General features: G+C 35.6%; 1 protein-coding gene across 1 annotated transcript in view; it reads right to left on the bottom strand.

Moving 5' to 3' along the window:
• The window catches only part of LOC106873562 (galactose mutarotase), a 129,346-nt gene that overhangs the window by 25,276 nt on the left and 77,672 nt on the right, over positions 1-26,398 (bottom strand). The window contains exon 3 of the mRNA XM_014920990.3: positions 13,951-14,105. Within this exon, the coding sequence (XP_014776476.2) occupies positions 13,951-14,105 (155 nt within the window). The remainder of the gene's footprint in view (positions 1-13,950; positions 14,106-26,398) is intronic.

The following is a 26,398-nucleotide window of genomic DNA, read 5'->3' as shown; positions in this document are numbered from 1 at the left end:
TAGCCTTATTTTTGTCCCAATCTCAACCAAAACTGTTCGATGAATAGGAACGTGAAACTCTGAGTAAGAGTTTTTGTGATGTATTTGCTGCATTATTAATATAGCATATTACTCTACCTCCAGTATTCGAGTACTATTTTTTCCACCTTGTTTCACATTTATATATATATATATACAGGGGTTGGACAAAATAATGGAAACACCTTAAAATTTCAAATAAATTTATTTTAATATGGGGTAGGACTACCTTTGGCAGTAATTACAGCTTGAATTCTATGAGGTATGGACTCGTACAAGCTTTGAATTGCTTCCAAAGGAATTTTGTCCGTTCTTCTGCTAAAACAGTCTCCAGTTCTTGTAGTGATGATGGTGGATGATATTGACTCCTTACTTGTTTTTCTAAAATGCACCATAAATGTTCAATAATATTGAGATCTGGGGACTGTGGTGGCCAGATAAGATGTTCAACTTCACTAGAATGTTCCTTGTGCCATTCAGTAACAACTTTAGTTGTGTGAATTGGTGCATTATCATTCTGAAAGATTGAGTTTCCCTCCAGAAACAGTTCTGCAACTGTAGGATGAATTTGATCAGACAAAATGCTTAAATAGTCTTGACTATTGATTCTGCTTTGAAGGGAAACCATTGGGCTGGTGGATTTCCTACCACTCCCCTTCATCACAGATCCTTCTCCATGTTTAACAGTTGGAAGAAGGCAGTCTGGGTCAAATGCTTCTAGGGACCAATTCTATAGGTTTTTACTCCACTCTAAACTTTTGTTTTTGAAAGTAGCGTTTTTTCTGATTTGAACCCTCCTGTGAAATTCGGCTTTGTGCAGCTCCCGGCGAGCAGTTTTTGTGGAAACTAGGTTCTTGAAGTGGTCATTAAGCTCTGCAGTAATTTTGGGAGCTGTACTTTTGTTATCCTTTCTAACAATTCAAGTAAGAGTCCGACAGTCCTATCTGAAAGTTTTGGTTTTCTTCTGGAGTTTTGTTTCAACGACAAGGTTTTTCCCTCTTTCTCAAAGGCTGTCATTACTTTCAAGAGTAATGGCTGTTTTCATTAAGCCTGCGAACAATTTGACCTCATTGAAAGTCTGATAAATCTGTCATTTTAATGAATTTTAATTACCTTTTTCTGATGATATCTGAAAAGAAACAGCAATTTTATCAAAAAATATTAAGCAACACTAATAATAAATAAAAAAACATGAAATTAAACAAGCTTTTGATGGTTTTATAGATATTTCAAAATTATGATGCTATGATGCTAGGAGTTTCCATTATTCTGTCCAACCCCTGTGTGTGTGTGTGTGTGCGTATATATATATATATATATATATATATATATATATATATATATATATATATATAGAGAGAGAGAGAGAGAGAGAGAGAGAGAGAGATCCTGCAAGTTACTTGGTGACACTGCCAGTGCTGGTGCCATATAAAAAGCATCCAGTCCACACTTTAAAGTGGTTGGCATTTGGAAGGGCTTCCAGCTGTAAAAACCATCCCAAAATTGCTCTTGCCTGTGCTGGTGGCATGTAAAAAACACTCAGTCCACTCTGCAGGGTGACTGGTGTTAGGAAGGACACCCAGCCATAAAAACCATGCCAAAACAAACACAGTAGTCTAATGCAGGCTCCTGCCTGGCCAGCTCCTATCAAATCGTCCAACTCATACCATCATGGAAAGCGGATTTTAAATGATGATTATGATTATGATGATATATATATATATATATATAAAAACATATATGTGTGTGTGTGTATATATATATATATATATATATATATATATATATATATATATATATATATATGTATATATACATATGTATATACACATACACACATACATAGAATATACATACATACACACATACATATATATATATATATACATACATACATATATACATATATACATACATACATATATATATATATATATACACACACATACATACATATATACATACATCATCATCATCATCATCATTGTTTAACGTCCGCTTTCCATGCTAGCATGGGTTGGACGACTTGACTGAGGACTGGTGAAACCGGATGGCAACACCAGGCTCCAATCTAAATTTGGCAGAGTTTCTACAGCTGGATGCCCTTCCTAACGCCAACCACACATATATATATATATATGTATATATATATATATATACATACATACATACATACACATATACATATATATACACACAAATACATATATACATATCTATACACATATATGTATACACACGTACATATATGCATATAAATATACACACACACATATATAAATTGTAATAGAAGGATTTCAACCACATCTCAAGTGATTAAAAGGTGGACTGACTCATTGTTATAAAACAAAGAATTGTGAGTGATTGGCAGTTCGTGTTGTAAGTGATCCTTTGTTACAGAGTGTTGAGTCTTGTGTAATAGTAATGCATCATGTATATACTTTCTTCTCCCCTGCTTTATTATTTCATATATCCAATACAAGGATATAAAAGTGGCAACAAGTTGTTTGAAGCTTGCATTGGATGTTTAATTTTTTTTTTTTTTTTGCTATGAAACCAAAGAAAATGTTGTTTTAACAAGGAAGACTTATTGGCCTCCAGCAACAGCAACTGCAGCAGCTGCAGTCACAACTACAACAGCAACAACAGCAAAACCAACAGTTACTGGAATTAATGTTGAAGAAGTTTGAAAATATTTCAGGTCCGTACTCACCAGACAGCATAGCAAACACAATTGGAGAATTCAAATACAACCCAGAAGGTATTACCTTCTCTGCATAATTTCATAGGTATGAAGAAATCTTCAAAGAAGAGTGTGAAAGTTGGTCCAATGAAAAAAAATTACTATTACTTTAAAGAAAGTTATCCCTTGCCAAACACGAAAAATATAGTGATTATATTTTGCCAAAGAAGCCATATGAGATTTGTTTCAATGAAACAAATATTTTATCGAAAATTTTCAGTGAAAGAAGCTCCCTGTCTAATATTTGCTGGCAATGTTTAACTTCCATTGAAAAAGATAAAGATTTTGTCACCTATGCTGGAGTGGTTAACAGAGAGTGTGAGAAATTCAAATTGAATGAGTTGACCTCTGATATGTTCAAGTTTTTAATTTTTGCTCATGGGCTTACAGCAAGCAAAGATGCAGGTATACGTTCCCAGATATTAACAAAATTAGAACGGAACCAAAATTTAACTGTACAGGCAGTAGCAGAAGAATGTCAGAGGATTATCAATCTATGACATGACGTAAATAAAATTGAAGAGAAAGATTGTGTTTAGATTCAAGTGTATCAAGCGGTAATGAATAAGAAAATAGGCAAAAAAATATCAAGACCAAATCATCCATGTTATGGGTACAGTGCTCTACATTTTAAAAATAACTGTCTGTTTAAAAATATAAAATGTTACAAGTGTGGTAAAATATGCTTGAAAAAGTCACATTGTAGGACAAAAAATATAAGCGAGCCTCAAAGAAAATTTATATATCATCATCATCATCATCATCATTTAGCATCTGTTGTCCATGCTAGCATGGGTTGGATGGTTTGACCGGGACTGGCAAGCTGGAAGGCTTCACCAGATTCCAGTCTGATTTGGCATGGTTTCTATGGCTGGATGCCCTTCCTAAAGTCAACCACTCTGAGAGTGTAATGGGTGCTTTTACATGCCACCAGCATGGGTGCCATTAGCCTGACACCAGTATCTGCCATGACTGCAATTTTACTTGTCTTGATGGGTCGTCTTCTCAAGCACAGCATAATGCTAAAGGTCATTCATCATTGCCTCTGTGAGGCCCAACACTTGAAAGGAGCTTTTCACATGCCACTGGCATCAGCCACATTGCCCCATGAGGTTCAACACTTGATAGGTGCTTTTCATGTGCAATTTGTATGGGTGCCAGTTACATGACACCAGCATCAGCCACAACTACAATTTCACTCTTCTCAAGCACAGCATATCGCCAAAGGTCTTGGTCACTAGTCATTGCCTCTGTGTGGCTCAAAATACGAAGATCATGCTTCACCACCTCATCCCATAATGATGAGACACGTGTTATTTGTCTCTAAATTATATGTTAATGTTATGGCGCGGTTGCTGATGAGAATTTCTCCTAGTAAATTATTTTATTTGCTAAATAAATTTCGAAACCTAGGTATAACCATAAAAAAATAACAAGGTAAAAGTTTTTATTTTTCATTCCCTTCGAAATTGCTCTTAAATGTGGTTTTGGTCGTTTTGACTACTTCTTCTAGCGTGGTAAACAACCTGTTAAAGGTAGCTTCTCTTGTCTTTAAATGTACACTATTTTATATCGAGTACATATATATATATACATACATACATATACACATAAAAGACCTGTTGGGGCAAGTGAAATCGAAATCGTAATTGAACCATATTCGATGACTGGCACCTGTGCCAATGGAGCACTAACAGCACCGTCCAAGTGTGATCATTGCCAGAGCAGCTGTCTGGCTTCTGTGCCAGTTGCACGTAAATAGCATCATTTGAGCGTGACCGTTACCAGCGTCGCCTTACTGGCACTTGTGTCGGTGGCACGTTAGAACACATTCGAGTGAGGTCATTGCCAGTGCCACTGGACTGGCCCTCGTGCGGTGGCACGTAAAAGCATCCACTACACTCTTGGAGTGGTTGGCATTAGGAAGGGCATCCAGCTGTAGAAACTCTGCCAGATCAGATTGAAGCCTGGTGCAGCCATCCAGTTCACCAGTCCTCAGTCAAATTGTCCAGTCCATGCTAGCATGGAAAGCGGACGTTAATCGATGATGGTGATGATGATATATATATATACAAATATATATGCATAAGTATATACATACATATACACATATATACACACATGTACATACATACATATATGCATATTTACACACACACACACATATATATATACGCACACTCACACACACACATATATGTACATACATACACATATAAGTATGTATGCAAGTGTATGCTTCCTTGTATTGACATCATGTGGTTGTTGTAAACGAGTGTCAGTCATAGAAGCAGTGTTATTTGTTTCCAATATTTTATGAAAACCTGTCTAGTCACAGTGAAATATTAGCTTGCTTGGAAGCAGCTGAAGACTGGTAATAGGAAGAGCATATAGCTATAGAAAGTCTGCTTCAGTAAACTTTGTCCGATCCATACAAGCAAAGGAAAATGGATGTTACAATGATGGTGATAGTTCTTGCTTTTCTACCTTTCATTAATCTTACTTTGTAATCCTAAAGATATTTTCAGCAAACAATATATTCAACCCTTAATTCCTGAAATTGTTTTCTTCCTTGAGATGTTTATTTATATGTTCATACCAAATCAAACACTAAATCACACCCAATTATTTTAACCTTTCGTTTTAGAAGTGCAAGTGTGTGCAATCCTATTTTCACTAAGACCATAAATAAATACAGTTTAAATAATTTTCAGAAATTGTTTAGAAGTATTCCAGAAATCACTTTATATAATTTTATGTGTACAAGTACATTGTATATACAGTATGTTTAACATAAATGGCCTTGTGATATTTTAGCCAATAATTATAGAAAATATTCCTCATTATTGAAATGCCTAATAATACAATCATCCAAAAAAATCAACAGAAGTTATCTACATAGATAATCAGAAGTCACTTTTGGCATGAATTTGAAATTACCTTTAAATATTTTGATTATTAGCCAAAAGCAAAAGAAATAGAATTCCAAAGATGTTTGGATTAATCCATCAAAACTGCTGATTTTTAATTAAGAATCAGATGAATCTTTCTAAGCTACTGATGTCTTCTAAGTGTCTTATATAACATGATACAATTGAATCTCTATGGTGATATTGTTAACAAGAGTAAAAGTTCCAATTAAAACAGTATTATATGGCCACTCATTATATGATCATTAGGTTCTGAGTTTGAGTCAAGTTTTTTTAGATCAGAGATAGACATTTTTGTCTATCATTTATCTAAAAGTAAAAGGCTTTGTAGCAAGACATCCCTTTCTGCCCCAACCCAAACAAACTGAACAAAACATTAATCAACTGTACAAAAGGAAATTCAGAAGAATAATGGCTACCTTCCCTATATCAAAATGTCATCTGCAATAGTCATTTATGCTGCCTGAGGATGGCAAGATTAATGTATTCAATAAAAACATAGTGTGTGATTTTGTTCTGTCACAATAAGATCTCATTACAACTGGTCAACTCTGCCTTCTGTCTTACTCTAAGACTGATAAAATAAGTGCCAGACAAGGTATTGGTGTTGATATTCTTGACTAAAACTATTGAAGACAGTGTGTGGAAACAGCTATAGCTCAGTGACACCAATGAAAAACACATGAGACACATATATATATGGTAAAAGATATCCCAATATATATATATATATATATATATATATATATATATATATATATATATATATATATATATATATATATATATATATATGGGATATCTTTTACCACTAGTCAAAATAAAATGGCTTAACCCTGTAGTATTTAAACAGGCCATATCAGTCCCAAATATTCTATTTGTTTTGTGTTCAAACTGGCCAGGTCCAACCTCTAACACCTATCCTACAATGTCATTCTAAAAATAACGAATTACATCACTGAAAGCTTGAAGTTATGAGATAATGCATGATTAATTCAGAACAATGAGAATAAATATACTTTTCATTGGACATAGTAATCTGAATGCTAAATGAGACTAAATTTTTAACAACTCAAATTTTGCTGATGTTAATGAGAAAAATTCATATATTGCATTAAAAATTTTATAATTGACATATACCACTGATTGGAAGCAGAAGCAACTAGCAATCTTTCATTCAACCCATTTCATTTTACTTGTGTTTGCAAAGGATTTTGAGACAGACTTATGTCTATCTCTTATCTAAACTTAAAGCAAATTCAGAAGATTAATGACTACATTTCTCTTTATCAGGTAACTCAATACAATATATATATATATATATATATATATATGTATATATAAAAAATCAAATATATTTGTTAAAGAGTACAACAAACACTAAGGCAAGACAAGCATCTCAAGTCATATACATTATTATTATTAGAAAAATTTAAAGTCTTACAGCTGTTTCTGGGATATCCCAAAATATGGGATATTCCATCATCGGAGACAAATAGGAGAAATGTGACAGGTATAGATTAAGAAAACGAAGAAATAAAGGACTGGGGAAAAAAGAAATAAAGAAATAAAGAAAAGTTCACAGTTCACGTAGGCGTAGGAGTAGCTGTGTGGTAAGTAGCTTGCTTACCAACCACATGGTTCTGGGTTCAGTCCCACTGCGTGGCACCTTGGGTAAGTGTCTTCTACTATAGCCTCGGGCCAACCAAAGCCTTGTGAGTGGATTTGGTAGATGGAAACTGAAAGAAGCCCATCGTATATATGTATATATATGTATGTGTATATGTTTGTGTGTCTGTGTTTGTCCCCATAACATCGCTTGACAATCGATGCTGGTGTGTTTACGTCCCTGTAACTTAGCGGTTCAGCAAAAGATACCGATAGAATAAGTACTAGGCTTACAAAGAATAAGTCCTGGGGTCGATTTGCTTGACTAAAGGCGGTGCTCCAGCATGGCCACAGTCAAATGACTGAAACAAATAAAAGAGTAAAAGATTTCAACTTTCCTACAGAGTAGATGCTAGTCTATAAGTCTCTAGGTACAATTCTATGTAAATCCAGTGTAAATATCCATAGATAAACGCAATCAATATCCATGGTGATGGTTCCTAAGAGAATGATAGCAGAAGTGGCTATTGAGGGATAAAGAGAAAGAAAAAGAAAAATAAATAAAAAGAGAGAAAAGTATTGGTAGGGAGGAATGCAAGGATTGGTATGAAGGATAAAATAAGGAATATAAAAATATAATGTACAAAAATAAACAAGAAGATAAATAAACATATAAGGGTAAATTAGGAGAGAGGAGGAAGAAGGTAAAGGAAGATAATGTAAAAAATACAAAATGAAGTAAGATAAAATAAAAGGTATTCAAAGAGAATAGTAGATGCCTGTACCTTTCTTCTAGCTTTTAGGGGTTGGGGCAGGAAGTCAAGTAGTAAGTGTTTGTGTCTGTTTTATGGTTAAGGTCAGTGGCTATAGAAATATTTCTAGCTATGAGTGTATGAGTGTGTAGGTAGGTGTGAATGGAGAAACCAGTTGAATGTTAAATTATTTAGGAATGAAGGTTACAAGTAAGAATTGGGGAGATCTATTAGGTTATGGTTTAAAAATAAATGAAAGAATTAACAGTTATCTTCTAAGGTTGATAGAAAAGATATACAAGGGTATATAATAATGACCATAGAGGTATGTATGTGAGTGTTATGTGTGAGGGGTAAGTTTACACTTGGATTTATGGAAGAATTTAAAAGTGTGGAAGAATTTGTGTTTACATGTTGTGAAGGCTTCATTGTGTTTGTTGAGTAATTGTGGTGAGTTATGGGTTAAAATTTCAAGGGCTTCTTTTAGGCAGTCTACAAGTGGAGTGCTGGCCCTGATATGAGATGCCAGAATCTATTATAGCCCAGGATAACCTATATTGTATTTTTCTATTAATTAGATGGTGTACATAACTGGCTAGTGATGTGGAATTGCTATGCTCTTTATATTTAAATGAGTTTAAATGTGCATAATATCTTCGTTTAAAAGTAGTGGTTGATCCAATATAGTAGCTATTGGGGTTATTTAATGTTGGGAACGATGCATTGGTATACCATGTTCAATCTTCTGCATTGGGCTTGCAGCAGGCAGTCACTCCCAGATCTGCAGTTGCAGCTGTCTGTTCTAAGATGGCTTGTTGAAGAGAGGGATGAAGTAGTGCTATTTGCAGACAAGTTAAAGTCTAGGGTTGTATTAGGTGATTGGTTCATGTTATTGCTGTTATCATTGCCATTATTACTATTAACATTATCACCACCACCATTACCATTATTACCACTATTATTGTTATCGACGTTGCTATTACAATTATTATTACTACTACTAGTAGTAGTAGTAGTAGTAGTGGTAGTAGCAGCAGTGGTAGTGGTATTGGTATTAGAATTATTATTATTGTAACTATTAGTTGTAGCATTTATGGTAATAGTGTTAGTAGTAGTATTATTTTCAGTAATGGCAATATTGTCACTTGTGGTAGTATTAGTATTATTGCTAATATTATTAGTAGTTGTGGTAGAAGTATATATACTACGCTCTGCTAAGCATATTTCTAAATGGCGGTGCCCCAGCATGGCCACAGCTCATGAGCTGAAACTAGATAAAATGAAAAATGAAAAAATGAAAATGACCAGCAAAAAGTTTTTAGATATCAGCTGATTTTTCATGTGCTCCAATTAGTTTTCTCTTCTTTGAACATCTATCTATCTTTCTATCAATCTATCTATCTATCTATCTATCTATCTATCTATCTATCTATCTTTCTATCAATCAATCTATCTATCTATCTATCTTTCTATCAATCTATCTATCTATCTATCTATCTATGTGGCAAGAATGGTAAGAATGAAAGACGACACCATTTTAAGCATAGACTTGTAACAAAAAGAGACAAAAAGAGAGAAGGTACTTACTTTCATGTACCTTTAAAAAAAAAAAAGCCTGAGGTGACCGTGGTCTTTTCCGTAGGCTTTTCTCTCCACGGATAAACCTAATCTGTTCCCCGTTTTTTACATTGACTGTGATACACGATGCCTATTGATCGTCCCCCCCAACCCACGTTTTTTTTTTTTTTTCTTCCTGCGATCCCTTTTGATCGAAATCCCCACCTTTTTTTTCCGCGATCCCTTTTGATCGAAATCCCCACCTTTTTTTTCCGCGATCCCTTTTGATCGAAATCCCCACCTTTTTTTTCCGCGATCCCTTTTGATCGAAATCCCCACCTTTTTTTTCCGCGATCCCTTTTGATCGAAATCCCCACCTTTTTTTTCCGCGATCCCTTTTGATCGAAATCCCCACCTTTTTTTTCCGCGATCCCTTTTGATCGAAATCCCCACCTTTTTTTTCCGCGATCCCGTTTGATCGAAATCTCCACCTTTTTTTTCCGCGATCCCTTTTGATCGAAATCCCCACCTTTTTTTTCCGCGATCCCTTTTGATCGAAATCCCCACCTTTTTTTTCCGCGATCCCTTTTGATCGAAATTATCCGCCCCCCCACCCCAAGAAAAGTTCTACTTTGTAATTTGTCCATTTTCTGTATTTAGCCCTGTGTGGCTATAATAAAAAGATATCTATCTATCTATCTATCTTTCTATCAATCAATCTATCTATCTATCTATCTATCTATCTATCTATCAATACACACACACGTACACAGATAAGATTAGATGTGCTTCACGCATGACAAGCCACATAAGTTTTCAGTTAATCGTGTTAAACTCCCACCATCCCTTGTACACACAGATTGTCTGTATCCAATGGTGGGTTATGGTGTAATATAAAAAACACAGTAATAATAATAAGAGAAAAGAACACGAGCATAACTTGGTGCTCATTTGTTCCAGTTGTTACATATGTTTTGGTACTTGGCAACATTTGACATCACACTACAGATGCACCCAGTAGGTGAGACCCCTAAAGTTTCAGGCCCTGTGCCTACAGCAGAAGGGATTATTATTAGTAGTATCATTATTTTTTATTATTATTATTATTATTTTACTATCAACATTATTATTGTCTTATCATTGCTATCACCATGGCTATCTTATATAAATACATAATTGTTTACATATGCATGCTAGCCTATCAGTATGTGTGGTCACGTACATGCATGTGTGTGTAAATATATGTATGTGTTTGTATGTAGATGTGAGTGTGTGCTAGTATGCAGACATATATGTGTATTTATGTTTGTGTTTGTAGGTATATATACATGTGTATATATGTATGTATGCACATGTACACATGGGTATATATGTGTGTGTGCATGCACACATATAGGTGCATTTGTGCACATGTACATAACATATACACATACACTTATGAGTATGTGTATATGTGTATGAGTGTGTGTGTGTGTAGGTATATATGTGAGTGTATGTGTGTGTGTATATGTGTGTATGTATGTGTAGGCATGTATCCAGTACATTCTGTAAAGTGGTTGGCATTAAGAAGGGCATCCAGCTGCAGAAACCAAGCCAAAACAACTATGGAACTTGGTGTGGCCCCTGCCTTGCCAGCTCCTGTCAAGCAATGCAACCCATGCCAGCATGGAAAACAGACGTTAAATGACAATGATGTATGTACATATTTATATGTTTATGATTATATATGTGTGTATGTGTATGTGTATAAACATATATGTGGGCTGCTGAAAAGTTCCTGGCTTTAAAGGTATCATGAAAAGCCTGGTTGGAACCACAACATTCTGAGTTCTTTTACAGAACTTAGGAAAACTGAAGGATGTGAATCTAAAAGGGAAATATGTTGAATAAAATCATAATTAACTGATCCTCCTGTATTTTCTTTTATGCAAAATGAGGAATTTAACACCCCCTTGTATATATGTGTTTGTGAGTGTATATATATTTGTATGTTTGTACATCCATGTATGTGCTTGTATACTCACACATCTGTATATGTGTGTGCGTACACAGGTGGATGTGTGTTTATGTACACATGTATATGTGTGTATGTATGTAGGAAAATATGTGTGTGTATGCACATATTGGTGTGGGTATACATGCATATAGTGAGTGAACCAGGTAAATGATTGATGGCTCAGTTGGGATTAGGACAGCACAACTGGCTCTTAAGAAGTATTATTGTACCACTTAATCTTAGCAGCTGCTTTCTTCATGCACTTCCCCTGCCATATATTGTCAAGTAAAAGCAACTGAAGTCCCCTTTCTTACCCAGTAAATTACTCCACCTCTAGTAACACCAGTCCACATAGTGATTATGTCAATCAACTAGCCTACCTCCTCTCCTTTTGGCATGTTCCTCCAGTGTATAAATTTGGTTGCTGCTTGTCTCTAACTTGTATTTATTTATCAAATGTCTGATGATGTGTTTGCTCCATGTTTGCCCTATAAGCTGCATCTATTGGGTGCATATCTAGTGTGATGTAGTGTGTTGCCAAATACTGTAACATATGTAACAACTGGAATAAAGGAATACCAAGTTATGCCCGTGTTCTTTTCTCTCTCATATATATATAGGGGCAGGCATGGCTGTGTGGTATTAAAAGACATTTGATGTAAATGAAGATTTACAAGGAAGAAGTCAATGATTTTAAAAGCTAATAAGAACAACAGGTTCAACTAGGATAAAGAGTTCTGCAACAAGGTAAACAATAATACAGTATGCTAAAAGCAAATTCTACCAAATTCCCAATTCAAGCAGATATATATGTATGACACAAGTGACACAATATAGCTGAAACATGAGACCCAGATTGTTTGCCAGGAACAGTTAAACAGGGAGTTGGAATTACAATATCAGGAGTAGTTTGAGAAGAAAACAAATCAGAAATCATATTTGTTGAAAATCATTTAAATAACCCAAAATATTAAACCCAACTATTCCTATGTAGGCATTGTTAAGAAGATCAGTCATTTTCAAGAAAATGGAGACTCAGAAAGAACTGAAGGAATCATATCTCTAAAATGGGTTGTTTTGAGCAGCCTGTTTCAGAGATTTGATTCTTAATGCAATAGAGCATGGGAATATCTTGATAAACGGCTGTAAAACTGTCAAGAATTACAGCAATTATGGAGTTGGATGAAACATTCAACAAAGAGGTAATAAACATGCATTAGTCTGTCATCGATGATTTAATCAAATTCATGCTTAATTGGATGAAAACCAGGATATTAACTAAAAGAAGGCCTATGATATTTGAGACAGACTTTATTCATTTTGAATAATTTTTCCTGAAATTATTATGAGTTAACTTTGTATCTTATTACCCTGGCTATAAAGTTATTTAGAAAATATCATAATTAAGTAATATAGAAAAATTAACATTGTGTTTTATTACACTGGCAATAAATTTATTGCAGGTCTTTGTATTACTGAGATATATTCCATCAACTGAAGACAGGTGAAAAGCAAAGTAAGCACCAATGGTATTTTAACTCAAAATTCAGAGGAACAAAAACTGTAAGACATTGACAAAGGATTCCAAACTCAGGCTCAAGGACATATGTTTTGTATAGTAAAAAAAAAAACAAACACAACATGTGATTGGTACTTATTTTAATGAGAGTAAAAATGTGAAAGGGAAAATCAAAGTCTTGGTAGGATTTGAAATTACATTGTAAATGGATGCAGCAAAATATCACAAAGCATTTTGTATATTGTTTACAGGTTTTGCCAATTTCCCACTTTTTAAAAATAATCCTAATGATTTTTACTCAATAGTCATTGTATAAAAATCCTTAAAAAAACAACCTTTGGTTATTATTTGATAATTAGCATACTTCCCCCTCTCCTATTAACATCATTTTTTAATGTCCTTTTTCCAAGCTAGCATGGACCACATGGATTTTATTGGGGCAAATTTTTTTCTGCTAGATGCCCTTCCCGTTGCCAAACCTTACCTGTTTCAAACAAGGAAATATTTCCCCATGGTCAGACATGCATGATACTCGAAATGAATGGCATTCATCTACAATAATCAGATGATGTCAAGACAAGAAGGTGTATACACACACACACACACACACACACACACACACACACACACAATGAACTTCTTTCAGTTTCTGTCTATCAAATCTACTCAAAAGGCTTTGGTTGACTGGGGGCTAGAGTAGAAGACACTTGCCCAAAGTACCACACAGTGGAACTCAAACCAAAACCACCTGGTTAGAGAACAAACTTCTTAACAACACAGCTATGCCTATGCATATAACCACTCTAAAATGAAATATTGATACATACCTTATCAAAACAATTAAAACCTCCATGAAGAGTGTTTGGATCACTATTAACATCTAGTTTATATGTGGTTCCATCAATTGTAAACTGCCCATTTGCAATTCTGTTAGTCACTCTGCCAATTATACCACCAATGTACAAATCCTGATCTTCATATCCTACCATAGTAAGGAAAAAATACAAAAAAGATATGATAAAAGTTACTTATTAAATATAATTCTTTTAGTTTCAGACATCCAGTTCGACAGTTTATACACATGGAAAAAAAAAATACTTGCATAAGACTAATAATTTGTACGTATTCTCCAGAACATTCTTAACCCCTATAGATGCTTTTGATCTACCATTAGGACAAGAATGAGGGATAGATATTAAAATAGCAAGAAATCTGAACCTAAACACAATATCAGCAAACAATTTATTTGCTGAAAGTATAAACAAAGCCAGCAGATGTATTTAGGCTCAGAGTTCTGGCTACTTCTGGCTGACAAGACACATGTCAAAACACCAGTAACCCCAAATGCAATGCCACGTCCCAATGAGTGAAGTGTGTTGAACACATTGTCATCATAAAAAGAAGTTATTCTCCTATGACGTACACTATAGTGACCAGCATATTTTGCATTGGAAAGAATAATTATGGAAATAATGTTATCTAGGAAATGGAAAATTTTTATAAAAAACCTCTATGTGTGCATGCATGTGTGCATGCATGTGTGTGTGTACATGCATACATGTGTATTTTTGCATGGTGACATTGAAATTTGTGTCTGAGCTTGAAGTAAAGCATTTGGAGTAGGGAAACTTAAAAATGACATTTTCATTGATTTGGGTGTATTCCTTTTATTTGAGAAGTTTTGGACATAGTCCTTTCATAAAAAAAAACAAAAGCAAACTAAAGGCTAAATTACTTAACTATGAAGATTTAGATAGTGGCATTCATGTCATACAAATATACACTGTTACTATTAATCTAATGATATACAGATGTCTCAGCGTGAAACATTTTTCATCTGACAAATTGAAGCAATTATGAAATCATATCATAACACAGACACAGAGGCACATATGCCCACATACACATATTGCGTATATATATATATATATATATATATATATATATATATATATATATATATATATATATATATATATATATATACACACACACATATAGATATCAAGATATTTGCACATGCAAACTTACATTCAAGCCTCTGTGTGTGTGTGTGTGTGTGTGTGTGTGTGTGTGTGTGTGTGTGTGTGTGTGTGTGTTTACGACTGAGGAACTCTCCACAAGGTTGCATAAGCCAGTAGTTAAATAACCCTCAAATAAGCTTTCAAAAATAGTAAACTATAGTGGGTTCTATCACCCTTGATCTGCAAAATGACAAAACTCTGAATACCAATCCACTCAATCAGGGCTGGCCTGGGATTAAGTAACAATAACAGACCAATGACACATATGTATATAGCAAAGAGAGAACATTACTAGCTGTTGGATAGAGACAAGGGTTAGGTGAAATAAAGGAATGCAAGGCGTTTATTGATGCATGTGGGCAAGAAAAAAACCCATTGTATAAATTTGGTTTCTCTGTATATGTTTACAGGTGAATAATGAGTCATGATTTAGAATGACTCTACACAGAGTTGATTGTAGAAATATTCTTGTGAACTAAAATGTCTAGCTACAGGTTTGTAGATTGTTTGGATATTATTCCAAACATCATGAAACTGCTTGCAGAAGTGGTCAGCAAGATGATATTGGTGTGTAGGTGTAACCGGATGCACATGGTGATCATATCTGATGTCAGAAATAACATCCAAACAATCAACAAACCAGTATCTTGCGATTTCAATTCACCAGCCTATTCTTTCAATCAATTCTTTCTGTGTGGAGTCATCCTACATTACAGCTCAACACTCACCCTTAACCACAGAAAAAGCTCAAACTTTACACTAGATTTTTTCTTGTACACATTCTTTTACCCCCATATAATTCATACTTTCAATAACAGCAGTCAAGGCTCCTTTATGCCAGGTGTTGAGAGGCTAAATTATGGACAAGTACAGGTGTCTTGCTATAGAGGGGATACATGGCTACCCTGCATTATATAAAGGTATAAGGAGAATAGCTGGAAATAAAAAGAGAGATGGTGGTTACGAGATGCCAGAAAATTCCAGGATACAAGAAGGTGAGTATAAGAAAGGATACAGACAGTGGTTTGGAGGAAGAAAGGGATGAGTAAAAGATAATTAGAGATGAGTGTAGTGAGTGGTGAACAAGGGTGGAGGTGCAAGGGTAAAGTGAGAGAGAGAGAGATGTGGCTCAGGAAGGAGAATAGATTGGTAGGTAGGGGGAGGATGTGCAAGGTGTTGGAGCAGTGGGAAGACAATGTAGAGTGTGCTATAGTAGGTGGGATGTGTTGGTAGATATGAGAGCATGTTGAGAATGATAGCAGATATGAGAGGTGCTAAGATGAGGAATGGTAGGAGAGAGTGTGATGGCTGAAGGCATAGAATGATGATCAATGGAATTAGTGTGAGAAGGGATAACATTAAGAAAACCCATTTTCTCCCATGTATTCTCCATGTTTAACAGTCTTTCATAGTAGAACTTCTATGTATTTTGCCTTTCAGAAACACTGAGTGCAAGTTTACCATTAGCTATCCACATATATTTCTCACCCACAATACATTGATTTTCTCTGTGGAAAATTTCCTTTCTGTTTCTATTTTTGCTATGTAAGCCTGTCACCTAGCTTTTTTTCTAGTTATCTGGTATATTTATCTGCAACCCCCATTCTTCTAATCCTTCCAGGTCTGTCTCTTCACTTTGATAACACTGTCTGCTTCACTGTTCCACCACAGATTTGGTCTGTAACTCTCAGTAGGTTGTCCTATAGGAACTCTTTTTCATAAAAAAGTTCAACTAGAATGTCTTCTAAATATCTGTTTGCTGGGTTTTTGTATTTTCATATACTTCTTTTCCAGACTGGTTTGTTTCTCTGACTCCATCTAGTGCTAAGTCTGACATCACTAACCACTAAGTTATGTTGGGTTGTACATGCTTGTAACCTCCAGTGCTGCCCAACATGTCTGTTAAAGCTAAAAATAATCAAGTCTGTCATTTGTTACTGAGGTAGTCTGCAAAAGGTCCTCGTAAAATTAAGCTTTATGATCTACTAGCTGCTCCTTTCTTTCATTGTACCCCAACAGTGATTGTGGCAGCCCTAAAGTTGCGAACTTAGAAGGAAGAGTGGGAAGACGGTTGGGGGTACTGTTGTCATCACCCAAAAAGATGCTAGCAGAGAGCTTTTGTACAAGGCTAATTTACTCAATGAATTACAGTTTTATCAATCCTGCAAACTGTCTAAGGCAAGTGCCAGCAAGGAGAGCAGGGAAAAGAAGGCCAAGTTTCAGGCGAGTCAAAAAAGAGAAGATGGGGTACATAACAAAGATTAAGATCTATAAATGTAACCAAACATACATATGTATACATTCTGCATATACAAATACATACATGTACATATATATAACTCACATGCCTCCATGTGCATATAAGCATGTGGAGGCTAAAGGGAATACACCCAAATATCATATTTATACATAAAGAAGGATATATATATATATGTGTGTGTGTGTGTGTGTGTGTATATATATATATATTCCTTGCTTCTACCTTGTTCTCCACCTCCAGTCATGTGATATTAGTCAATAATTTCTCTTCTACCCACAACTATATATATAAATGTATTTAGTTCTGTTGTTTGTTGCTATTTAGCTCCAGATCAGCCTCACAACTCAGTGGACTTGAAGTCATTTGGGCCATGACAGTCTATTACTTTGTATCTCAGATTTCCCATTCTGAATATTTCCTCCCAATTTTGAGATTTAGGGGTGTGATTTGAGTGCTATTTGGCTACTGTTTCTGGCTTGTCATGTGACCTCAGAGACTCTCTTAGATGTAGCAACAAATGCGTGGGTTTGTATGTCTGTACTTGTATATGTGCATATATGTATGTGTTTGTGTGTATGTGTGTGTGTGTGCATATGTGTATGTGTCTATAAGTATACGCATATGAAAAAGTGAGGATCAAAATATAGATTTGTAAGTTAATTTGAAACATGTTCCTGTACACTCCTAAATAGAATGGCAGCGCTGTAGGATTTTGTCTCAAAGAATAATTTTCCTAAGAGACTTTGTGTATTAAAAGCACATGTGTTTTAAACAGTGAGTGCTGTTCCACAATCAAGTATACAGAAATGGGTTACAGTCAAATCTAGCTGTGGTTAAGAAGCTTGTTTCTCACTCATGTGGTTCTGAGTTCAATCCCACTCCTTTGCACTGTATGCGAGTGTCTTCAGCTACAACCTTAGGTTTGTCAGTTTTGATAGATGGAAATTGAAAGAAGCCTGTTGTATATTTGTGTACCTTATTTATATATATATGAATGTATGTGTGTGTGTGTGTGTGTGTGTGTGTGTGTGTGTGTGTGTGTGTGTGTGTGTGTGTGTGTGTGTATGTATTTGAGTATACCATTGTCTTGACATCATGTGATGCTTGTATGCCCAATCATACATGCAGTGTTGCTCTTTTCCAGTCTTCCATGAAAAACATATCTGGTCACAGAAAAATGTCTACCTCAACAAACTCTGTGGATGTAAAATGATGATGACGAGGGGGATATCTATCTATCTATCTATCTATCTATCTATATATATATATATATATATATATATACACACACACACACACACACACACACACACACACACACACACACACACACACACACACACATGCACACACACTAATGATGATGATCACACACACACAGAATGGGGCTCCAAGAATATTGGTATACAAATTCACTCACAAGGTTTTTGGTTAGTCTAGGGTTATAGTAGAAGATACCTGCTCAAGGGATTAAATCTGAAAAATATTTCTTTTTTCGTTTTGTGTATATATGTCTGTAAGTGTATGTACATGTGTATGTGTGTGTGTTTGTAATAATGCATGCATACATTTTCTCGGACAAGTCATCCTTTACCTTATTTCTGACCACCAGCTGAGTATACATGTGGAGACAGTCATAAGAAGCATTTGACCCAGACTGCCTTCTTCCAACTGTTAAACATGGAGAAGAATCTGTGATGATCGGTGGGTGGGGGGGCATTTCTTGGAAATCCACCAGCCCAATGGTTTCCCTTCATGGCAGAATTAATAGTCAAGACTATTTAAGCATTTTATCTGATTAAATTCATCCTATGGTTGCAGAACTGTTTCTGGAGGGAAACACACTCTTTCAGGATGATAATGCACCAATTCACACAGCTAAAGTCGTCACTGAATGGCACGAGGACATTCTAGTGAAGTTGAACATCTTATCTGACCACCACAGTCCCCAGATCTCAATATTATTGAATATTTATGGTGCATTTTAAAAAAAACAAGTAAGGAGTCGATATCATCCACCATCATCACTACAAGAACTGGAGACTGTTTTAGCTGAAGAATGGACAAAAATTCCTTTTGAAACAATTCAAACTTTGTATGAGTCCATACCTCATAGAATTCAAGCTGTAATTACTGCCAAAAGTGGTCCTACCCCACATAAAAATAAATTTGTCTGAAATTTTAAGGTGTTGCCATTATTTTGTCCAACTCCTATATACATATATATATATATATATAATGCAAGAGAGTTAGGGTTGAGGATTCAACCCACTAGCCAATATACTGCTGGGAGGGTACCCAATTATTGTTACACTAGTGTTATACCAAGTGTAATAAGTGGGTGCAAGCATTTGTATATTGTGGTTTTTGTCATTTTAGTTACAAAATAAGTTAAATAATTCAATGGAATACACTGTCTGCAAGTCAATGGGTACTGCATATTCTCCTCCATTTTCTAATTGCTATATATATATATATATATATATATATATATATATATATATATATATATATACATACTTATATGAGTAAATGTAATGAGAAGCACGTTAGGCAAGTCAATTTTCACAGAATATTAAATATATTTAATAGAAAAAAATGCACATAGGTGCAGGAGTGGCTGTGTGGTAACTTGCTTACCAACCACATGGCTCTGGGTCCAGTCCTACTGCATGGCACCTAGGGCAAGTGTCTTCTGCTATAGCTTCGGGCCAACCAAAGCCTTGGCAGACGCAAACTGAAAGAAGCCCATCGTATGTATGTATATATATATATACATATCTATATGCTTGTGTGTCTGTGTTTGTCCCCCCACCATCGCTTGACAACAGATGCTGGTGTGTTTACGTCCCTGTAACTTTGTAGTTCAGCAAAAGAGACTGATAGAATAAGTACTAGGCTTACAAATAATAAGTTCTGGAGTCGATTTGTTCAACTAAAGGTGGTGCTCAAGCATGGCTGGAGTCAAATGACTGCAACATATAAAAGAGATGTGTATGGATATAAAATAGTCTGACTTACAGAATACAAATGATATTAGGAGTTAAATGGGTAGAGTTTTATGAGTCCAACAGCTGTTTCTGAGGGCTTGGTGGTCTGGAATAATGATAGTTACTTGGATCCATTATCGGATAACACAGTCTCCATCTTCAGGGGAGAAATTTACACTGGGGAATTTTATATTTGAGGTGTTGACAGGATGGAGTTTGAAGATTTCCATCCTGTCAGCACCTCAAATGTAAAATTCTTCCCTGAAGACGGAGGTAATGTTATCCGATAATGGATCCAAGTAACTATTGTTATTTCAGACCACCAAGACCCCAGAAACAACTGTTGGACTCATAAAACTCTACCCATTTAACTCCTAATATCATTTGTATTCTGTAAGTTGGACTATTCTGTAAGTTGGACATGTACATTTTGTCTATTAAATGCATTTGATATTCTGCGTAAATCGACTTGTCTAACTTGCTTCTTATTACATTTACTCATCTACTGGCTCAAGTTCAAATCTCTTGAGCAATTCGAAGTGTATTCTACATATAGAACACATGTCTCAAACCTATAACCTATATATATATATATATATATATATATATATATATATATATATATAACCTATATATATATATAACCTATATATATATATATAATCTGCTTTATACATACACACACACACACTATATTATGGAGAGAGATAGACAGACAGAAAGACCAATGTCCCTATGTGTTATAAGAGACGATGAAAGAGTTGATAACAAGAAGGGCATTTGGTCATAAAACGCTCCTTCAGATAACTCATGAAACCCATGCCAGTATAGAAAAGCAAACAAAAAAATGATGATGATGTGTATGTAAATGTGTGCACATCTCACTATCATCACCATCATGTGTGTGTGTGTGTGTGTGTGTGAGAGAGAGAGTACACTAATACAGCTGTCACTCTGAAGTAAGTATGACTTCATAATAGCATGAATTATGCTTTGCTGATTTGATTTAGGTGTCTATTTAGTTATAATTAGAAACAAACACCCTCTTTGCCTCCCAACTATTGACCCAGCAGAATCTCCAGTATGTGACAGCCAGAGGGAGAAAGAGATGCACCAGCACTTGGCTGATATATATATTTTTTTAAACAACCTCAAAATAATGAAAGCAAAGTGAATTTCTGCAGGATTTGAACTAAGAGTGCAGAGTACTAGAACAAATATCACAACACAATTTACTTAGTGCTATATACATATGTTCTATCCAACATTTTTCCTACTTCGCATGACCAGATATGTATCAGGTCATCCCATAAGTTCTGTCCGAATTTTGAATAAAGAAAACAAGTGATCAAATGTTATATTTAATCGAAATTTAATCATCAATATACTTTCACTGATTATCTATGACTGCCTTCCATCTATTTACAAGCTTTTTAATCCCATCAATGTAAAACTCTTTTAGTTTCAAAGCGAAGAACACTGAAATGTCAGTTTTGGCCTCCTCCTGGCTTGCGAAAGTTATGTCCCCCAAATGATTCTGTAAACCACGAAACAAATGATAGTCTGAAGGAGCAAGGTTGGGAGAATAAGGTGGATGAGGAATTTTTTCCCAACCAAGCTCTTCGATCTTCTGTGATATGATCTTTGCAGTGTGGGGTCGTGCATTGTCTTGATGAAACATCACTCCTTTTCAATTCACTAAAGCAGGTCCTTTTTCCTTCAAAGCTTGGTTCAAACACTCTAATTGATGACAGTATCAATGCTCAAGTATTGATTGTTGCATTAGGTGGTAACAGTTCAAAGTGAATTACTCCTTTGCAATCCCACCAGAAAGAGAGAAGAACCTTTTTCCCATGAAGTTCCCTTCTCGGTTGAGGTTGAGCTTTTCCCCTTTTACCAAGCCACTGTTTACAATGTTTAACATTTCGATAGAAGATCCACTTTTCTTCACCAGTCACAAGTCTATCCAAAAAAGATGAAATGAGTTTGCGAGAATGGAGAGAAGAACAGATGTCAACTCAGGATTTGCGGTTGCTTTCAGACAATTCATGAGGCACCCATTTTCCAAGTTTAGGGACTTTTCCAAGTTGTTGAAGATGAAAATGAACAGTTGTATGGTTTGAACTAAGCTTTATTGCCAATTCTTCAACTGATAATGCAGGATTTTCTTCAAATAATGCCTCAAGGAGCTTATCATCAAACTCAACTGGATGTACTGTTCGATCTTCATCTTCAAGAGTGAAATCTCCACTTCTGAATTTTGCAAACCATCTTCTCCAAGTTCTTTCATTCAAGCATTCTTTCCCATAAACTGAGTGTATGTTTTGAGTCGCTTCAGCTGCAGAGTTTCCTATTTTGTACTCATAAAGCATTATGTGCCTTAAGTGCTCTTTGGATACTTCCAAGTTAGAAAGGGTTTAAATCAAAGAAATTTTAATTCTATTATTTTATAAAATAATATTTAATTAGTTTAAATGTACACAAATGTATAAAAATAATTTTTAATTGAATTAGACATTCTAAAATACTATTAAATTTCATTCAATTTTAAAAAAAGGTAAAATCGGACAGAACTTATGGGATAACCTGACAGATATGTTTTCACAGAAGATTGTAAATGAAAGACACCACTTGCATGATGGTGACTCACTCACACACGCCCCCCCACGCCCCCCCCCCCCCCCCACGCCCCCACACTCACATATGTCACCAGTTACTTGTTGCATGAGCTGAGCTGGTCAATGAAGATATACATTGTTGGCTGCATGAATAATAACTGAAGCCAGCCTGAAAACATTTAACTGAGTATTTATTGCCAGACACAAAAGACATTATTGGCTACTTACAATGAACAACATAAATATTTGTTGACTGGGAGACAGACTGGTCTGAAATTATAGAAAGCTATCTGTATGACAACATGTGGTTGCCCCAAAATATACAAAATCAACAGTACAAATCCCTGTAGTGACCTAGGTCCTTGGCTGTCTGTGCTCTATACTGCATATCAAACAGTTTTTATAGGAGACTGTAAGCCAAGTTTTAAAACATTTGAGAAAACCATGTCATTCCACAGCCTCATGCTAACTGGTTGATTAACAGACCAATCATGTGAAACTATGGTGGTTCGCTTGTGGTGGCTGATCAATTATCTACTGGTTGAGATTTTAAATCCCTACTACTACACACACACACACAATGGGCTTCTTTCAGTTTCTATCTTCAAAATCCACTCACAAGGCTATAATAAAAGACACTTGCCCAAGGCAGTAATGCAGTGGAACTGATCTTGAACATGAAACTATGTGGCTGGGAAGCAAACTTCTTACCACATAGCCATGCCTACACCTCACACCCATACCTGTGCCTCACAGAAATACCTACTTTTGCATGTATATAGCTGTGTATATGTGTGTGTACATACATGTGTGTCATGGGAAGAGCCATTTTAACGATGCGTCCTGCACTAACTCTTCGATGAAGGATATGTTCTCTATATGGCCTGCTTGTTTGTTGTACCTTGCTTATCATTTTGTCCATGTTCTTTTGCCATGTCATGTACCCAGATATGTATCTATATGTACATGTTGATGAAGGTATGTACATACATGGACATATATATGCATATACTCATGTATTGTTTGTATCACACGATCGAACGCATGCGTTATCTTTACACAGTAAGTTTTGAACTATTTTTCTAACACGACTCTCTCTATCTCAAAATCTATCTCCCCCTCTCATTCTTCCATCTACTGTTCTTCACCTCTCCCTGTCACTACTATCTCTCTCTCTCTCTCTCTCTCTCTCTCTATCTCTCTCTCTCTATCTCTCTCTCTCTCTATCTCTCGTTGCTTGTCCTTCGCTTCTCACCGTCACTATTACTATCTCTCTCCCTCTCTACCTCTCGTTGCTCACTTATATTCTACTTCCTCCCCTTCTTCTCCCTCTGCTACTCTTTCTCCCTACCCCTCGCTGGTCACGTGTGTCCGGTTGTTATTTCTTTTCAGTCTTGGACACCCCAAGCTTTGCACGCACTTCTTCGCCTCTACAGTTCGTGCTTCACAGTGTTCTATACACACACACTTCTCCATGTCTGGCTGTACAGCCTTTTTGTCTGTTTATTTCACCGTTTCGTTTTCCTGTCTTGTTTTCCGTCCGCCACTATCCTCCACAAAAAAAATTTAATTTGTGTTCGTGGGAAGAGCCATCTTAACAATGCATCCTGCCCTAACTCTTCGAAACGCCGGTGTTTTAATGGTGGCAGCTGATGCAGGATATGTTCTCTATGTGGCCTGCTTGTTTGTTGTACCTTGTTTATCATTTTGTCCATGTTCTTTTGCAATGTCATGTACCCAGATATGTATCTATATGTATATGTAGATGAAGGTATGTACATACATGTACATATATATGCATATACTCGTATATTGTTTATATATATATATATATATATATATATATATATATATATATATATATATATATATAATCTTTATTTATTTTATCTTTTACTTGTTTCTGTCATAACACTGTATCCATACTGGGATACCACCTTCAATAATTTTAGTCAAATGAATCAAGGTAATTTTACAGCTGTTTCAGGGATATAAAAGATATCCCATCATCAGAGACGATATGACAGAGTTAAATAGAAGGAAATAGTAGAGTTCAATATAAGAAGTTATTTTGGAAAGGGAGATATACTGGAGGTATAAAGGGAAATATGAGAATAAAAATATATTTTGGATGTTAAAGTTGCTTCTTATATTGAACTCTACTATTTCCTTCTAGTTAATGTCTTTTTATAAATGTTCTTAAAACTTCAGAGTGCTTTGGCTTTGCTGTCTTATTTTATTTAACACACACACACACACACACACACACGTATTCACACACACACAAACACACACAACAGGCTTCTTTTAGTTTCTGTGTACCAAATCATTCACAAAGCTTTGGTCCACCTGAGACTATTGTAGAAGAGATATGTCCAAGGTGCCAAGCAGTGGGACCGAACCCAGAACCATGTGGCTAGGAAGCAAACTTCTTACTATGCAGCCATGCCTGCACACACACACACACACACACACACACACACACACACACACACACATACAGGAATATTATGTCAGTGCTTTTGTGTTTGCACATGCACATGTGTACATGTGTGTATAAATATATGAAGTTTATATGTCCAATCCATCATTTCAGCACTCCCTTCCACACCTCCTGTCACAAGCTACTATACATTTCTGCCCACCCAGTCTCTCACAATTTTGTCTTTAATGTTCCTACCACTCCTTACAGAGTTTTATTTCTTGAGATTCTTTACAGCTTGCCCACTCCTTACAAATCTCATGTCTTTACTAGCTACCCCCATCATCCATATTTATAGTTTTCAGTATTTAGACATGTATTTTATAACAGTTTTAAATGTATGATTAGAAGCAGTGAACTGAAAGGAAAGAACTACAGTTGGTTCCAATTAATTACATAGTCTTAATGATTGAAATTCTAGAGTATGCAATTAATTCCATTCACACAGCAGACAATAAATTATGATATTCTTTATACATTTATCAGTTGTAACATATTGTGACTAGCTTACATATTCCTGGGGAAGGCACTGAATTGCCTCCAATGATAAGGCTTCAACTTGTAAATTCAGGTATTTTGGGGAGTATTGAATTAACCCATAGTCACCACTACTTTTAAGTCCTCTCTCGCCCAGGACCTATTAAGAGACCCACTAATCAGTCAAATAGCAGAAGATGGTCCTCTGGCTAAAGCAAACAGGACTCAGTAGAGGGTTCGTCATTAGAAATGTGTCACACAAGCGGGCCAGTGTGGCATTTCTTGATGTCACAAGAATTAGTCCTCATGTTTAGAGGTTAAATAGGTTCTGCACTTTAGTTGTAAGCAAGAGAATATTGAGTAAACTGTAAATAAATCAGTAAAAGCCAACAGGAAATTTCTGCTATATCTTGCCTGAGAAAAA

Source organism: Octopus bimaculoides, chromosome 6, assembly GCF_046866305.1.
Source record: "Octopus bimaculoides isolate indiv1 chromosome 6, ASM4686630v1, whole genome shotgun sequence".
Taxonomy (NCBI): Eukaryota; Metazoa; Mollusca; class Cephalopoda; order Octopoda; family Octopodidae; genus Octopus; species Octopus bimaculoides.
This window is presented reverse-complemented; position numbering and strand designations above follow the sequence as displayed.